Genomic DNA, 15155 nt, shown 5'->3' with positions numbered 1-15155 from the left:
GGACACCCAATTTTGCTGGGAGCATACAGGACAATCACTGGGGGGTTTTTCTCCCGGGAAAGGACCACGGGAACAAAGAAGAAAACCTCTTTGTGGGTGCACTCTTTAAAGATTATTGTTTAAAACATGTTTAATCAAATTCATTAAAAATGTGTGCAAGTATTACCGTATATACTCGAGTATAAGTCGACCCGAATATAAGCCGAGGCACCTAATTCTACCACAAAAACCTGGGAAAACTTATTGACTCGAGTATAAGCCTAGGGTGGGAAATGCAGCTCTAGCCGTACACAGCCCTCAGTGCCAGATATGCCCTCATAGTGCCAGATATGCCCCCACAGTGCTGCCAGATATGCCCCCACAGTGCTGCCAGATATGCCCCCACAGTGCTGCCAGATATGCCCCCACAGTGCTGCCAGTTATGCCCCCACAGTGCTGCCAGTTATGCCCCCACAGTGCTGCCAGTTATGCCCCCACAGTGCTGCCAGTTATGCCCCCACAGTGCTGCCAGATATGCCCCCACAGTGCTGCCAGATATGCCCCCACAGTGCTGCCAGATATGCCCCCACAGTGCTGCCAGATATGCCCCCACAGTGCTGCCAGATATGCCCCCACAGTGCTGCCAGATATGCCCCCACAGTGCTGCCAGATATGCCCCCACAGTGCTGCCAGATACGCCCCCTCATTATGCCAGATACGTTCCCTCCCCAAGTGCCAGGTATGCCCCACAGTGTTGTTACTTACCCCTCCGTCGATCCCGCGCTGTCTTCTGGAGGGACACGAAGCGCACAGCACGCGCCTCTCCTGTGTCCCTCCTGCATCTTCGGCGGCCGCGGCGGGTCTATTAAAGGAAGTGCCGGTTCGTGATCAGAGGTCACGAACGGGTACTTCCTGTAATAGAACCGCCGCTGCTGCCGCCGGAGATGCAGGAGGGACACAGGAGAGCCGCGCGCTGTGCGCTCCGTGTCCCTCCTTCACACTGCTCTGCCTCTGCCTGTCACTGACTCGAGTATAAGCCGAGGTGGCTTTTTCAGCACAAAAAAAAGTGCTGAAAAAGTCGGCTTATACTCGAGTATATACGGTAATTCCTTTTGCTACACCTCTATACAGGTTAGCAAATAGAAGACACGTAACAAAACAATATAAAAGTAACACTTCCTATAGAGCTGATTATTAAATTACCTTCTATTTATTGAAGAAGACTGTAATTGTTGCACATTTGGAGATAAAACTGCTTCTGTTTCTGCTTTCTATTATGCTTCAGTATCCCATCATTTGTCGTAATTCAGAAGCAATTAATGTCCCACCCTATATTTTTATGTGGGTGTGCAATTACTCTTAATACAGTCAAAGGATCTAGGAAGCGGGTATTCTAAGCCTGGTGAATAAATATAAGGAATGGGTATCAAGCAAATTGCGTGGTGTTTGAGAAGTATATCAATGAGTGGTAGTCATTATCACCACGTCGGGCATTTCAACTATCCGTGGAGAAACAGCTTCTGCAGTAATTTATAGTACTTTGTAAGAGCCTGAGATAGGTATAGAGGGTCAGACAAGGGCCGGGTGTCCGCCAGCTTCTACTGCCTTCCCATGTGTGGAGTTCCACAGTGAATGGGAGGTGAGAGAGCTAGGCGGCCGGCACTGGTATGAAGAAAGAAGAGGGTGCTTGCTGCGGTTGATAGCTGCGGGTCACAGAGTCTCTGGTGGCCAAAGGTCATTGCAGAGAGACGCGTCCCGCAGCTCTTTAATGAGAGAGCACCGGAGTACCTGTCTGTAGAGTTCGTGTGTGTGCAGCAGCCGCTGCAGTTTGAGCGCGTGTCTCTCCTGAAGCCCGAGATCGGAGCCGTGTTCTCTGCACGGGGATTCCGAATTACGTCACTGTGACGTCTTTGAGATTGGACGTACGTTTCACCCAGGGCAGGGCTTGTTCACCAAGAGTCCTGAGTGGGAATTCCTCAGATTTCTTTTATTTGTTTCTGAACCAATCAAAACGTTTCATGAAGAATGGATACATTGTTCAACCTGTCACAGCCGTATTAGGTTCTCAGTTAAATATATGATAACAATTGCTGAGAAAACAGGGTTTAGGTAACAGATCTAGAAACGAAATCATTCATTTGTACTGCAGTGGATTGCAAGGATGCTGGTTAGAGAGTGGGCAATTAAATATTAGGACCATTTAAGTATGTGTTAGGTTTGTAAGCGCTTATATAATAAAGGAATTAATTACTACAAGGACTAAACGTTAGTTTATTTCTTACACATAGTGTAGTACTAACCAATTTGTGTGAATATCCGTTATAAGATTACCTGGTACAACCGTTAAATTAATATGATAGTTTTATGTCAGCTACATCTGATAGTATTGATGGATAAATCAACATTCAGTTTTATAGGAAATTATTGAGTTGAGACTATGATTTTTTCATGTTAAAGTAGTTTGTATCCGTATGGTATTGTTAAGTTACATAGATAATTTATGCATTAGACTAGAGAGATCAATCTTTAAGATCTGTGTAATGTTTGACCTCGTATTGTATCAAAGTATATCCATTATCACGTACTGTTCTATCACTAGTTGGTGGCAGTGGAATGACAATACTGCTGGTCCGTAATAGAATATTTTAAGCATATGGGACATGGATAATGGAAAGAAAAAAGGAAGAGGAGAAAAAGAGAAGAGAAGTGGAAAAGGAAGCAACAGTTACAGGAGAGGAATATTCTTCAGACTGACAGAAAGGCACCATAACTTATATTTTCATTGAGTCCCTTGGGGGAGAGGGACCCCAGTGTGAAGATCCATTTGCTCCCCTTTCTGAGGAGTGCATTGTTTAGATCCCCACCTCTGAGTCCCAATTGCACTTTCTCCAACCCAAAGATTTTTAGTTCTTCGGAGGAACCATGGTGTTCTTTGTAAAAATGTTTGCCGACTGTTGTAAGTGGTTTGAACTTCTTCATTTCTGACTCAGCATTTCTAATGGTACCAATATGCTCCAGCACGCGCTGTTTAAGCATCCTGGAGGTCATGCCAACATAAAGAGTCTGACAGGGACAGGTTATGCAATACACAACATTTTTTGTCTTACAGTTAAAGAATCCTGGCAGGGGGTGTTCTCGCCCAAACTTGTCTGATATTGTGTCCCTATGTTGGATGTGTTTGCAGATTTTGCATGAACCACATGGAAAACTACCTTTTGCGCTTGTAGTTTTGGGGGGTCTAGCTATGAAGTGACTTCTAACTAATCGATCCTTCAAACTCGGGGACCTCCTCCAGCTCATTGCTATTTGGTCTTTAAGGAGTTCTTCCAAATCAGAATCTGTACGTAGGATCTTCCAGTTATTCTGAATGATATGTTTAATATCACGCCACTCTGCGCAGAAATTTCCCACAAATCTCACTTCTGTGTCTTGGGTGGGTGTTTTTCTGTCTTTGTAGAGAAGACTCTCTCTCTTTATCGGTCTTACTTCATTTCTGGCTCTTTTGATGGATCTATTGCTGTAGCCTCTGTTACGGAGTCTTTGGGCAAGTTCCTGGCTTTTGTGTAGGAAAGTTGTGTCATCCGTGCAATTCCTTTTGAGCCTCAGGAACATTTTTTCTGATACATCTCTACCCTCCACCTCTACAGCCGGTTGGGATGAGGATTTGCGAAAGCTAAAATATCTGCTGCAGAAACAGACTAGGGTCAATTGGGACCTAATAAGTCTGGAGAATTACATCAAACAAAAAATTATCCCAACAGGGTTGAGACCCAAGGTATTTCCCAGCTACCCACTCATTACTGATAATCTGCGAACTGACTGGGAAGGAGCTTTACTGAAGTGTTAAGCAGAACTACTACAAAGCTTGACTAAACATAACAATCTGGTACTTGAAGTAGTAGGGAGAGAGAGAATATTGGGAAAAGATTGGAAGCGTTTGAGAAGATTGCTTCTTTTCAAACTAAGTTTGAACAAAATAAAAAAAGAACTACAGGAATACGAGAAGATCATTATTGACAGAAAGAAATCAAAATTCTCTCGAGACCAAAAAGATTTCTCCACTGGAAAAATCTTTAAGTGGAATAGACTACAACGCACAGATCGGCCTCCAAACCCTGAACGCCTCTCCTCCTCTGAAATGGACTCCTCAGGGACAGACGAAGAGGGCATTGAGAACCGTTTCCACTCGGAAACAGAGAGATATCAGTCTTCCTACTTATTTCCTTTCAAGGAGAACCGTTTTTTACTTTGCTAAACCTTGCGTCCAATTTAATTCCCCCATGGCGTACTAAGGCTAGATGTTTCAAGACAATGATTTATTCATCATATTTCTATCAAAGTGACAATAAAACAAAGGGACTATAGGACATCTGTTAAAATAAGACTGTCCACTATAAAAACTCCAGGCACTCTAAGCATAATCCATGATAAGGGGGCACGATAACGGGTCCAATTTCGGCAGATCAAAATGGCCTCTAATTGGATACCGCGATAATGACCAATTGGTCATTAATCGTGATATCCGGACGTTTTAAAAGGCCGAAATCGCATCGCCTCTAATAGGATACCGCCTTAGGTGCCAGGTTAATGAAAAGTTTAATCAAAATGTGAAATAAGATCAAAGATGTGACAACAAAAACAGGGGAAATTAAATATTATTTCATTGACATACCAAAGAAAAAATAGGATTTTAATACCTACCGGTAAATCCTTTTCTCCTAGTCCGTAGAGGATGCTGGGGACTCCAAAAGGACCATGGGGTATAGACGGATCCCCAGGAGACATGGGCACACTAAAAAGACTTTGACTGGGTGTGAACTGGCTCCTCCCTCTATGCCCCTCCCCAGACATCAGTTATAGGAACTGTGCCCAGGAGAGACGGACATTTCGAGGAAAGGATTTTTGTTAAACTAAGGGAGAGAAACATACCAGCCCACACCACAAACATACCATACAACCGGAGTAGCAGGAAACCAGATAACAGTATGAACTAACAACGGCAACAAGCTGAATATAACCGATACACAAACATTGTGTAACCAAAAATAACCAGTATCAATACAACTGCAAGGAACAGTCCGCACTGGGACGGGCGCCCAGCATCCTCTGCGGACTAGGAGAAAAGGATTTACCGGTAGGTATTAAAATCCTATTTTCTCTTACGTCCTAGAGGATGCTGGGGACTCCAAAAGGACCATGGGGTCTATACCAAAGCTCCAGACCGGGCGGGAGAGTTCGGACGACTCTGCAGCACCGATTGAGTAAACATGAGGTCCTCATCAGCCAGGGTATCAAACTTGTAGAACTTAGCAAAAGTGTTTGAACCCGACCACGTAGCTGCTCAGCAAAGCTGAAGTGCCGAGACCCCTCGGGCAGCCACCCAAGATGAGCCCACCTTCCTGGTAGAATGGGCCTTTACTGACTTCGGCAACTGCAGCCCAGCCGAAGAATGAGCTTGCTGAATCGTATTACAAATCCAGCGTGCAATAGTTTGCTTAGAAGCAGGATTTCCAATCTTGTTGGAAGCATACAGGACAAACAGAGCCTCCGTCTTTCTAGTAAGAGCCATTCTGGCGACATAAATTTTCAAAGCTCTTACAACATCAAGAGATTTTGGGACCGCCACAGCATCCGTAGCCACCGGTACCACAATAGGTTAGGTTGGTTTATGTGTAACGAAGAAACCACCTTCGGCAGAAATTGTTGACGAGTGCTCAATTCCGCTCTATCCGAATGAAAAATCAAATATGGGCTCTTGTGAGACAAAGCCGCCAACTAGGACACTAGTCTGGCAGACGCCAAAGCCAAAAGCATGACCACTTTCCAAGTGAGAAACTTTAACTCAACCTTACGCAAAGGTTCAAACCAGTGAGATATAAGAAAATGCAACACCACTTCAAGATCCCACGGCGCCACGGGTGGCACAAATGGAGGATGGATATGCAGCACTCCCTTCACAAAAGTCTGAACCTCAGGAAGGACGGCCAATTCTTTTTGAAAGAAAATAGATAAAGCCAAAATCTGCACTTTGATGGAACCCAATTTCAGGCCTGCATCCACGCCTGCCTGCAAAACAATGGAGGAAATGACCCAAGTGAAACTCCTCCGCAGGAGCTGCTTTGGTTTCACACCACGACACATACTTTCTCCAAATACGGTGATAATGTTTTGCCGTAACCTCCTTCCTAGCTTTAAGGAGAGTGGGGATGACCTCCCCGAAAATACCTTTCTGAGCTAGGATCTGGCGCTCAACTTCCACACCGTCAAACACAGCCGCGGTAAGTCCGGAAACACGCAGGGCCCCTGCAGTAACAGGTCCTCTCTACGAGGAAGCAGCCAAGGATCTTCTACAAGCAATTCCTGGAGATCCGGATACCAGGCTCTCCGTGGCCAATCTGGAACGACGAGTATTGCCTGAACCCTTGTTCGTCGTACGATCCTCAGCACCCTTCGAATGAGAGGAAGCGGAGGGAACACATACACCGACTGAAACACCCACGGAGTTACCAGGGCGTCCACTGCACTGGCTTGGGGGTCCCTTGACCTGGAACAATACCTCGGAAGCTTCTTGTTGAGGCGAGACGCCATCATGTCTATCAGAGGAATTCCCCAACGCCTTGTCACTTCTGCAAATACCTCTTGATGAAGAGCCCACTCTCCCAGATGGAGATAGTGTCTGCTGAGTAAGTCTGCTTCCCAGTTGTCCACGCCCGGGAGGAAGACTGCTGACAGAGCGCTCACGTGCTGTTCCGCCCAGCGAAGAATTCTTGTGGCCTCCGCCATTGCCGCCCTGCTCCTTGTTCCGCCTTGGCGGTTTACGTACGCCACCGCTGTTATGTTGTCCGACTGGATCAGGACAGGGAGACCCTGAAGAAGGTTCTTCGCTTGCAGGAGGCCGTTGTAAATGGCTCTTAACTCGAGAACATTTATGTGGAGACAAGATTCCTGGCTTGACCACTTTCCCTGGAAACTTCCTCCTTGCGTGACTGCGCCCCAGCCTCGGAGACTTGCATCTGTGGTCAGCAGGACCCAGTTCTGGATTCCGAATCGGCGCCCCTCTAGAAGGTGAGAACCTTGCAGCCACCACAGAAGAGAAATCCTGGCCCTGGAAGATAGACTTATTTTCCGGTGCATGTGCAGGTGAGACCCGGACCATTTGTTCAGCAGATCCCACTGAAACACCCGGGCATGAAACCTGCCAAACGGAATGGCTTTGTAAGCCGCAACCATCTTCCCTAGCACTCGAGTGCATTGATGAATCGACACACTTGTCGGCCTCAGAAGCTCCCTGACCATGGTCTGGATCTCCAGAGCTTTGTCCTCCGGAAGAAACACTCTCTGTAGCTCCGTGTCTAGGATCATGCCCAGGAAGGGCAGCCGAGTGGACGGGATCAACTGAGACTTTGGCAAATTTAGAATCCAACCGTGATGTCGCAGAACCGACAGGGAGAGATCCACACACTTAACAACTGTTCCTTTGACCTCGCCTTTATCAGGAGATCGTCCAAGTATGGGATAATTGTGACACCTTGCTTGCGAAGGAGAACCATCATCTCCGCCATTACCTTGGTGAACACCCTCGAGGCCATGGAAAGCCCAAACGGCAACGCCTGAAATTGGTAATGACAATCCTGCACCGCAAACCTCAGGAAGGCCTGATGCGGAGGGTATATCGGGACGTGTAAGCAAGCATCCTTTATGTCGACTGACGCCATAAAATCCCCCCCTTCGAGGCTGGAGATCACAGCTCGAAGAGACTCCATCTTGAACTTGAAAATTTTCAAGTATGGATTGAGGGATTTCAGGTTCAGAATCGGTCTGACCGAGCCGTCCAGCTTCGGTACGACAAAGAGACTCGAATAGAACCCTTCCCCCCGTTGGGACGGGGGAACCGGCACAACGACCCTCTGTTGACACAGCTTTTGTATCGCAGCCTTTACCACTTCTCTTTCTGGAAGAGAAACTGGCAAGGCCGACTCGAAAAAGCGGCGGGGGGGCATCTCCTGAAACTCCAGTTTGTACCCTTGGGACACGATGTCTAAGACCCAAGGATTCAGGGCCGATTGAGACCAGACCTGACTGAAGAATCGGAGATGGCTCCCAACCGGCACGGACTCCCACAGGGGAACCCCAGCGTCATGCTGTAGATTTGGTAGAGGCAGGGGAGGACTTTTGGTCCTGGGAGCCTGACACGGCGGGCGACTTCTTTCCCCTTCCTCTACCCTTTGAAGCGAGGAAGGACGAGCCCTTTTTCTTTTTTGTATATATTAGGCCGAAAGGACTGCATCTGAAGATGGGGTGCCTTTTTCTGTTGTGTGGGAACATAAGGAAGAAAAGATGACTTACCCGCAGTAGCGGTAGGCACCAGGTCAGCAAGGCCGTCGCCAAACAAGACACTACCTTTAAAAGGGAGATCTTCCATATTCTTCTTGGAGTCGGCATCAGCATTCCATTGATGAATCCACAGCGACCTCCTGGCCGAGACCACCGTGGCATTGGCTCTTGATCCCAAGAGGCCAGCATCCCTCGCCGCATCCTTTAGGTAATCTGCAGCGTCCTTAATATAACCAAGAGTCAAAAGAATGTTATCCTTATCAAGGGTATCCATATCAGAAGCCAAATTATCAGCCCACTTAGCAATAGCACAACTCACCCATACCGACGCCACAGCAGGTCTGAGCAATGCACCAGTATTAACGAAAATGGACTTCAATGTCGTCTCCAGCTTGCGATCCGCTGGATCCTTGAGAGCAGCCGTGTCAGGAGACGGAAGCGCCACCTTCTTGGACAATTGTGATAGAGCCTTGTCCACATTGGGAGAAGACTCCCATGTGTCCCTGTCGTCAGAGGGGAAAGGATATGCCATCAAAATTCTCTTTGGAATATGCCACCTTTTGTCAGGCGACTCCAAAGTCTTTTCACAAAGCGCATTTATTTCATGAGAGGGGGGAAACTTCACCTCAGGCCTTTTCCCTTTAAATAAGCAAACCCTTGTGTCAGGAACAGCAGGTTCCTCAGAGATATGTAAAACATCTTTGATAGCTACAATCATGTACTGAATACTCCTAACAACCCTCGGATGTAAGGAAGCCTCATTGAAATCGACGTCGGAATCAGAGTCCGTGTCGGTATCTGTATCTGCCATCTGGGTAAATGAACGCTTTTGTGACCCTGAGGTGGTCTGTACCTGAAATAAAGCGTCCTCCATGGATTTTCTTCATGTTTGTGTCTGAGAATCAGATTTATCCAGCCTTTTAGACAATAAAGCCACATTAGCATTCAGTGTACTCAGCATATTAACCCAATCAGCAGTCGGTTGTGCCAACAGAGTCATTCCCAAATCCCTCTCTGCGCCCCCAGTGACAACCACCGGGGGGGAACACTCAGCCTCAGACATGTCGACACGTAGTACCGACACACCCACACTGGCCAAAAACAAGGGGACAGACCCACAGGGAAGCCTGTAGAGAGAAACACAGAGGAAGTGTGCCAGCTCACACCCCAGCGCCCATATACTACAAGAAAATAATATATGTGTCTAGCGCTGCAATATATTATAAAAAGCACCAAAATTCATGTGCCCCCCCCCCCCACGTTTTGCTCCCGTTACTTGAAGGAGCTTGGAGGTCCGGGCCAGCGTCTCTGCAGCGGCTGTGGAGAGAGAGAAAATGGCGCTGGTGAGCTGTGCAGCTAAGTCCCGCTCAATTTAAAAAAAATATATACTGGCGGCTTATGGGATTCGGTGCCCGGGCACCGAATCTACGTTCTGCCAATCCAGTGACCCTCAGTAACTGCTGCCCAGGGCGCTCCCCCCCAGCGCCCTGCACCCTGCGAGTGCCGTTGGTGAAGTGTGTGGGAGCATGGAGCGCAGCGCTGTACCGTTACTGAAGTTTTCTGCCGTCTGAAGTCTTCGGATCTTCTAATACTCACCCGGCTTCTGTCTTCTGTGAGGGGGGTGACGGCGCGGCTCCGGGAACAAGCAGCTAGGCGAACCAAGTGATCGAACCCTCTGGAGCTAATGGTGTCCAGTAGCCTAAGAAGCAGAGCCTTTAACTAAGAAGAAGAAGTAGGTCTGACTTCTCTACCACGATGCAGGGAGCCTGTAGCCAGCAGGTCTCCCTGAAAATAAAAAACCTAACAAAAGTCTTTCTAGAGAAACTCAGTAGAGCTCCCCTAGTGAGTGTCCAGTCACTCCTGGGCACAAAGTCTAACTGAGGTCTGGGGGAGGGGCATAGAGGGAGGAGCCAGTTCACACCCAGTCAAAGTCTTTTTAGTGTGCCCATGTCTCCTGGGGATCCGTCTATACCCCATGGTCCTTTTGGAGTCCCCAGCATCCTCTAGGACGTAAGAGAAACAATACTTAATAAAACAATACAATACTTCATAAAACAATACTTAGGCTGTGTACACACGGCACGATGCGCCGCACAGCCCGACACAGACTATTCGGCGGGGCCGGGCCAATATAGTCAATGTTGGGCTGCCTGCACAGTCTATTTTTCCTTGTGATGCAGATCTCGCGGGACTGCGCATCAGCATGGCGAGGACTATACACACGATGCGATATGCAATATATTTTCTTACGATTTTGACTATATAGTCAAAAACGAAAGAAATATTGCACCGTGTGTACACAGCCTAAGTTTCAGGAAACATTCAGACTAATATTGTGAATTTAACAATGCAGTTTATGGATAACAAGAAAAAACTAAATAAACCAAAGCAAGCAACTAAAGCATAGACGTTCTCAAACCTTTAGGCTTTTCAAGTAGTTGGACAGCATGCTGGGGTGAAAACGATTCTCCTCAGGAACCTGCTCATCATACCTGGGACCCAACATAGTCTTTAAAGGTAAAAATTTTCCTGCAAATAGGATATGTATAGGAATAGGCATTATTTGAGGAGAACTTTAAAAATATTCATTTCAATTAAAAATAACCATGAAAAATAATTAACATATATTAAGTGCTTAAATCATATACAGTGATTTTGTGGGCACTCATTTCACCAGGATGGTTTTCATGTGCACCAGCCTGTTAAAAAAAAAAAAAAACGGATTTGAATGACTGACTATGGCAAAAATTGATATCAGAAGCAATAGGATAAGCTCCACCACGTAAGTCGATATCTGCAATACATATCCAACAATAATGGCATCATACTAATGACAATTAGAGCCAGGGTGGTATTATAAAGAGGATGGCAAATATAGTAGTAAGGGTCATATTGTAATGGGGAGCACTGTATTTCCAAATACTACTTTTTTGGTCTATTCTGGAAATTAACACTAAAGGCCACTAGTCAGAGAAAAGACATTCATAGTGTTATAGCCAAAAACTAATCAAATCATGTTCATTGCATGTAAAAATACTTTTTTTTTTTTTACGGTACGCACAGAAGTGTTCTCATACATGCTGTCTCAATATGCCATGCAGTGAATGATGCCTGGCGTGGGTGAGTTGTCAGGTGCCATGCAACTCAGCTTATGTCGGGCGTCTTTTTGGTAAAAATGTATCTTATTCGCAAGGCAATATGGCTAGGACACCGTATAGCTGCTAGGACGCACAAGGAGACTGCATACATACACATATTATAATAAATAAATAAATAAATAAAATAAGAATTGACTTACCGATAATTCTATTTCTCGTCGTCCGTAGTGGATGCTGGGGACTCCGTAAGGACCATGGGGAATAGCGGCTCCGCAGGAGTCTGGGCACAAAAGTAAAGCTTTAGGACTACCTGGTGTGCACTGGCTCCTCCCCCTATGACCCTCCTACAAGCCTCAGTTAGGATACTGTGCCCGGACGAGCGTACACAATAAGGAAGGATTTTGAATCCCGGGTAAGACTCATACCAGCCACACCAATCACACCGTATAACTTGTGATCTAAACCCAGTTAACAGCATGATAACAGAGGAGCCTCTAGAAAAGATGGCTCACTACAGCAATAACCCGATTTTTGGTAACAATAACTATGTACCAGTATTGCAGACAATCCGCACTTGGGATGGGCGCCCAGCATCCACTACGGACTACGAGAAATAGAATTATCGGTAAGTAAATTCTTATTTTTTCTGACGTCCTAGTGGATGCTGGGGACTCCGTAAGGACCATGGGGATTATACCAAAGCTCCCAAACGGGCGGGAGAGTGCGGATGACTCTGCAGCACCAAATGAGAGAACTCCAGGTCCTCCTCAGCCAGGGTATCAAATTTGTAGAATTTTACAAACGTATTTGCTCCTGACCAAGTAGCTGCTCGGCAAAGTTGTAAAGCCGAGACCCCTCGGGCAGCCGCCCAAGATGAGCCCACCTCCCTTGTGGAGTGGGCATTTACAGATTTTAGGCTGTGGCAGGCCTGCCACAGAATGTGCAAGCTGAATTGTACTACAAATCCAACGAGCAATAGTCTGCTTAGAAGCAGGAGCACCCAGCTTGTTGGGTGCATACAGGATAAACAGCGAGTCAGATTTTCTGACTCCAGCCGTCCTGGAAACATATTTTCAGGGCCCTGACAACGTCTAGCAACTTGGAGTCCTCCAAGTCCCTAGTAGCCGCAGGCACCACCATAGGTTGGTTCAGGTGAAACGCTGAAACCACCTTAGGGAGAAACTGAGGACGAGTCCTCAATTCCGCCCTGTCCGAATGGAAAATCAGATAAGGGCTTTTACAGGATAAAGCCGCCAATTCTGACACGCGCCTGGCCCAGGCCAGGGCCAACAGCATGACCACCTTCCATGTGAGATATTTTAACTCCACAGATTTAAGTGGTTCAAACCAATGTGACTTTTGGAACCCAAAAACTACATTGAGATCCCAAGGTGCCACTGGAGGCACAAAAGGAGGCTGTATATACAGTACCCCTTTTACAAATGTCTGAACTTCAGGGACTGAAGCTAGTTCTTTTTGGAAGAAAATTGACAGGGCCGAAATTTGAACCTTAATGGACCCCAATTTCAGGCCCATAGACACTCCTGTTTGCAGGAAATGTAGGAATCGACCCAGTTGAAATTCCTCCGTCGGGCCTTACTGGCCTCGCACCACGCAACATATTTTCGCCAAATGCGGTGATAATGTTTTGCGGTTACATCCTTCCTGGCTTTGATCAGGATAGGGATGACTTCATCCGGAATGCCTTTTTCCTTCAGGATCCGGCGTTCAACCACCATGCCGTCAAACGCAGCCGCGGTAAGTCTTGGAACAGACAGGGTCCTTGCTGGAGCAGGTCCCTTCTTAGAGGTAGAGGCCACGGATCCTCCGTGAGCATCTCTTGAAGTTCCGGTTACCAAGTCCTTCTTGGCCAATCCGGAGCCACGAATATAGTGCTTTCTCCTCTCCATCTTATAATTCTCAGTACCTTGTGTATGAGAGGCAGAGGATGGAACACATACACTGACCGGTACACCCACGGTGTTACCAGAGCGTCTGCTGAGAAAGTCTGCTTCCCAGTTGTCCATTCCCGGAATGAACACTGCTGACAGTGCTATCACATGATTTTCCGCCCAGCGAAGAATCCTTGCAGCTTCTGCCATTGCCCTCCTGCTTCTTGTGCCACCCTGTCTGTTTACGTGGGTGACTGCCGTGATGTTGTCCGACTAGATCAACACCGGCTGACCTTGAAGCAGAGGTCTTGCTAAGCTTAGAGCATTGTAAATGGCCCTTAGCTTCAGGATATTTATGTGAAGTGATGTCTCCAGGCTTGACCATAAGCCCTGGAAATTCCTTCCCTGTGTGACTGCTCCCCAGCCTCGCAGGCTGGCATCCGTGGTCACCAGGACCCAGTCCTGAATGCCGAATCTGCGGCCCTCTAGAAGATGAGCACTCTGCAACCACCACAGGAGGGACACCCTTGTCCTTGGTGACAGGGTTATCCGCTGATGCATCTGAAGATGCGACCCGGACCATTTGTCCAGCAGGTCCCACTGGAAAGTTCTTGCGTGGAATCAGCCGAATGGGATTGCTTCGTAGGAAGCCACCATTTTTCCCAGAACCCTTGTGCATTGATGCACTGAGACTTGGCTCGGTTTTAGGAGGTTCCTGACTAGCTCGGATAACTCCCTGGCTTTCTCCTCCGGGAGAAACACCTTTTTCTGGACTGTGTCCAGGATCATCCCTAGGAACAGAAGACGAGTCGCCGGAAACCAGCTGCGATTTTGGAATACTGAGAATCCAACCGTGCTGCCGCAACACTACCTGAGATAGTGCTACACCGACCTCCAACTGTTCTCTGGATCTTACCCTTATCAGGAGATCGTCCAAGTAAGGGATAACTAAAACTCCCTTCCTTCGAAGGAGTATCATCATTTCGGCCGTTACCTTGGTAAAGACCCGGGGTGCCGTGGACCATCCAAACGGCAGCATCTGAAGCCGATAGTGACAGTTCTGTAACACAAACCTGAGGTACCCTTGGTGAGAAGGGTAAATTGGGACATGAAGGTAAGCATCCTTGATGTCCCGAGACATCATGTAGTCCCCTTCTTCCAGGTTCGCAATCACTGCTCTGAGTGACTCCATCTTGAATTTGAACCTCCGTATGTAAGTGTTCAAAGATTTTAGATTTAGAATCGGTCTCACCGAGCCGTCCGGCTTCGGTACCACAACAGTGTGGAATAATACCCCGTTCCCTGTTGCAGGAGGGGTACCTTGATTATCACCTGCTGGGAATACAGCTTGTGAATGGCTTCCAAAACTGTCTCCCTGTCAGAAGCAGACATCGGTAAAGCCGACTTTAGGAAAACGGCGAGGGGGAGACGTCTCGAATTCCAATTTGTACCCCTGAGATATCACCTGAAGGATCCAGGGGTCTACTTGCGAGTGAGCCCACTGCGCGCTGAAATTCATTGAGACGGCCCCCCACCGTGCCTGAGTCTGCTTGTAAAGCCCCAGCGTCATGCTGAGGGCTTGGCAGAGGCGGGAGAGGGCTTCTGTTCCTGGGAACTGGCTGATTTCTGCAGCCTTTTTCCTCTCCCTCTGTCACGGGGCAGAAATGAGGAACCTTTTGCCCGCTTGCCCTTCTGGGAACGAAAGGACTGCGCCTGATAATACGGCGTCTTCTTATGTTGAGAGGCGACCTGGGGTACAAACGTGGATTTCCCAGCTGTTGCCGTGGCCACCAGGTCTGAAAGACCGACCCCAAATAACTCCTCCCCTTTATACGGCAATACTTCCAAATGC

At 47.4% G+C, this 15155-nt stretch overlaps 1 protein-coding gene across 2 annotated transcripts in view; it reads right to left on the bottom strand.

Annotated features, from left to right (window-relative positions):
- The window catches only part of RNGTT (RNA guanylyltransferase and 5'-phosphatase), a 945165-nt gene that overhangs the window by 893974 nt on the left and 36036 nt on the right, over positions 1 to 15155 (bottom strand). For both annotated transcript variants that reach the window (XM_063916923.1, XM_063916922.1), the window contains exon 2: positions 10733 to 10842. In XM_063916923.1, coding sequence (XP_063772993.1) covers positions 10733 to 10842 — 110 coding nt within the window. The remainder of the gene's footprint in view (positions 1 to 10732; positions 10843 to 15155) is intronic.

The sequence above is a fragment of the Pseudophryne corroboree genome, chromosome 4 (genome assembly GCF_028390025.1).
Source record: "Pseudophryne corroboree isolate aPseCor3 chromosome 4, aPseCor3.hap2, whole genome shotgun sequence".
Lineage (NCBI taxonomy): Eukaryota > Metazoa > Chordata > Amphibia > Anura > Myobatrachidae > Pseudophryne > Pseudophryne corroboree.
Note: the sequence above shows the minus strand (reverse complement) of the source record. Positions and strands in the feature narration are given on the sequence as shown.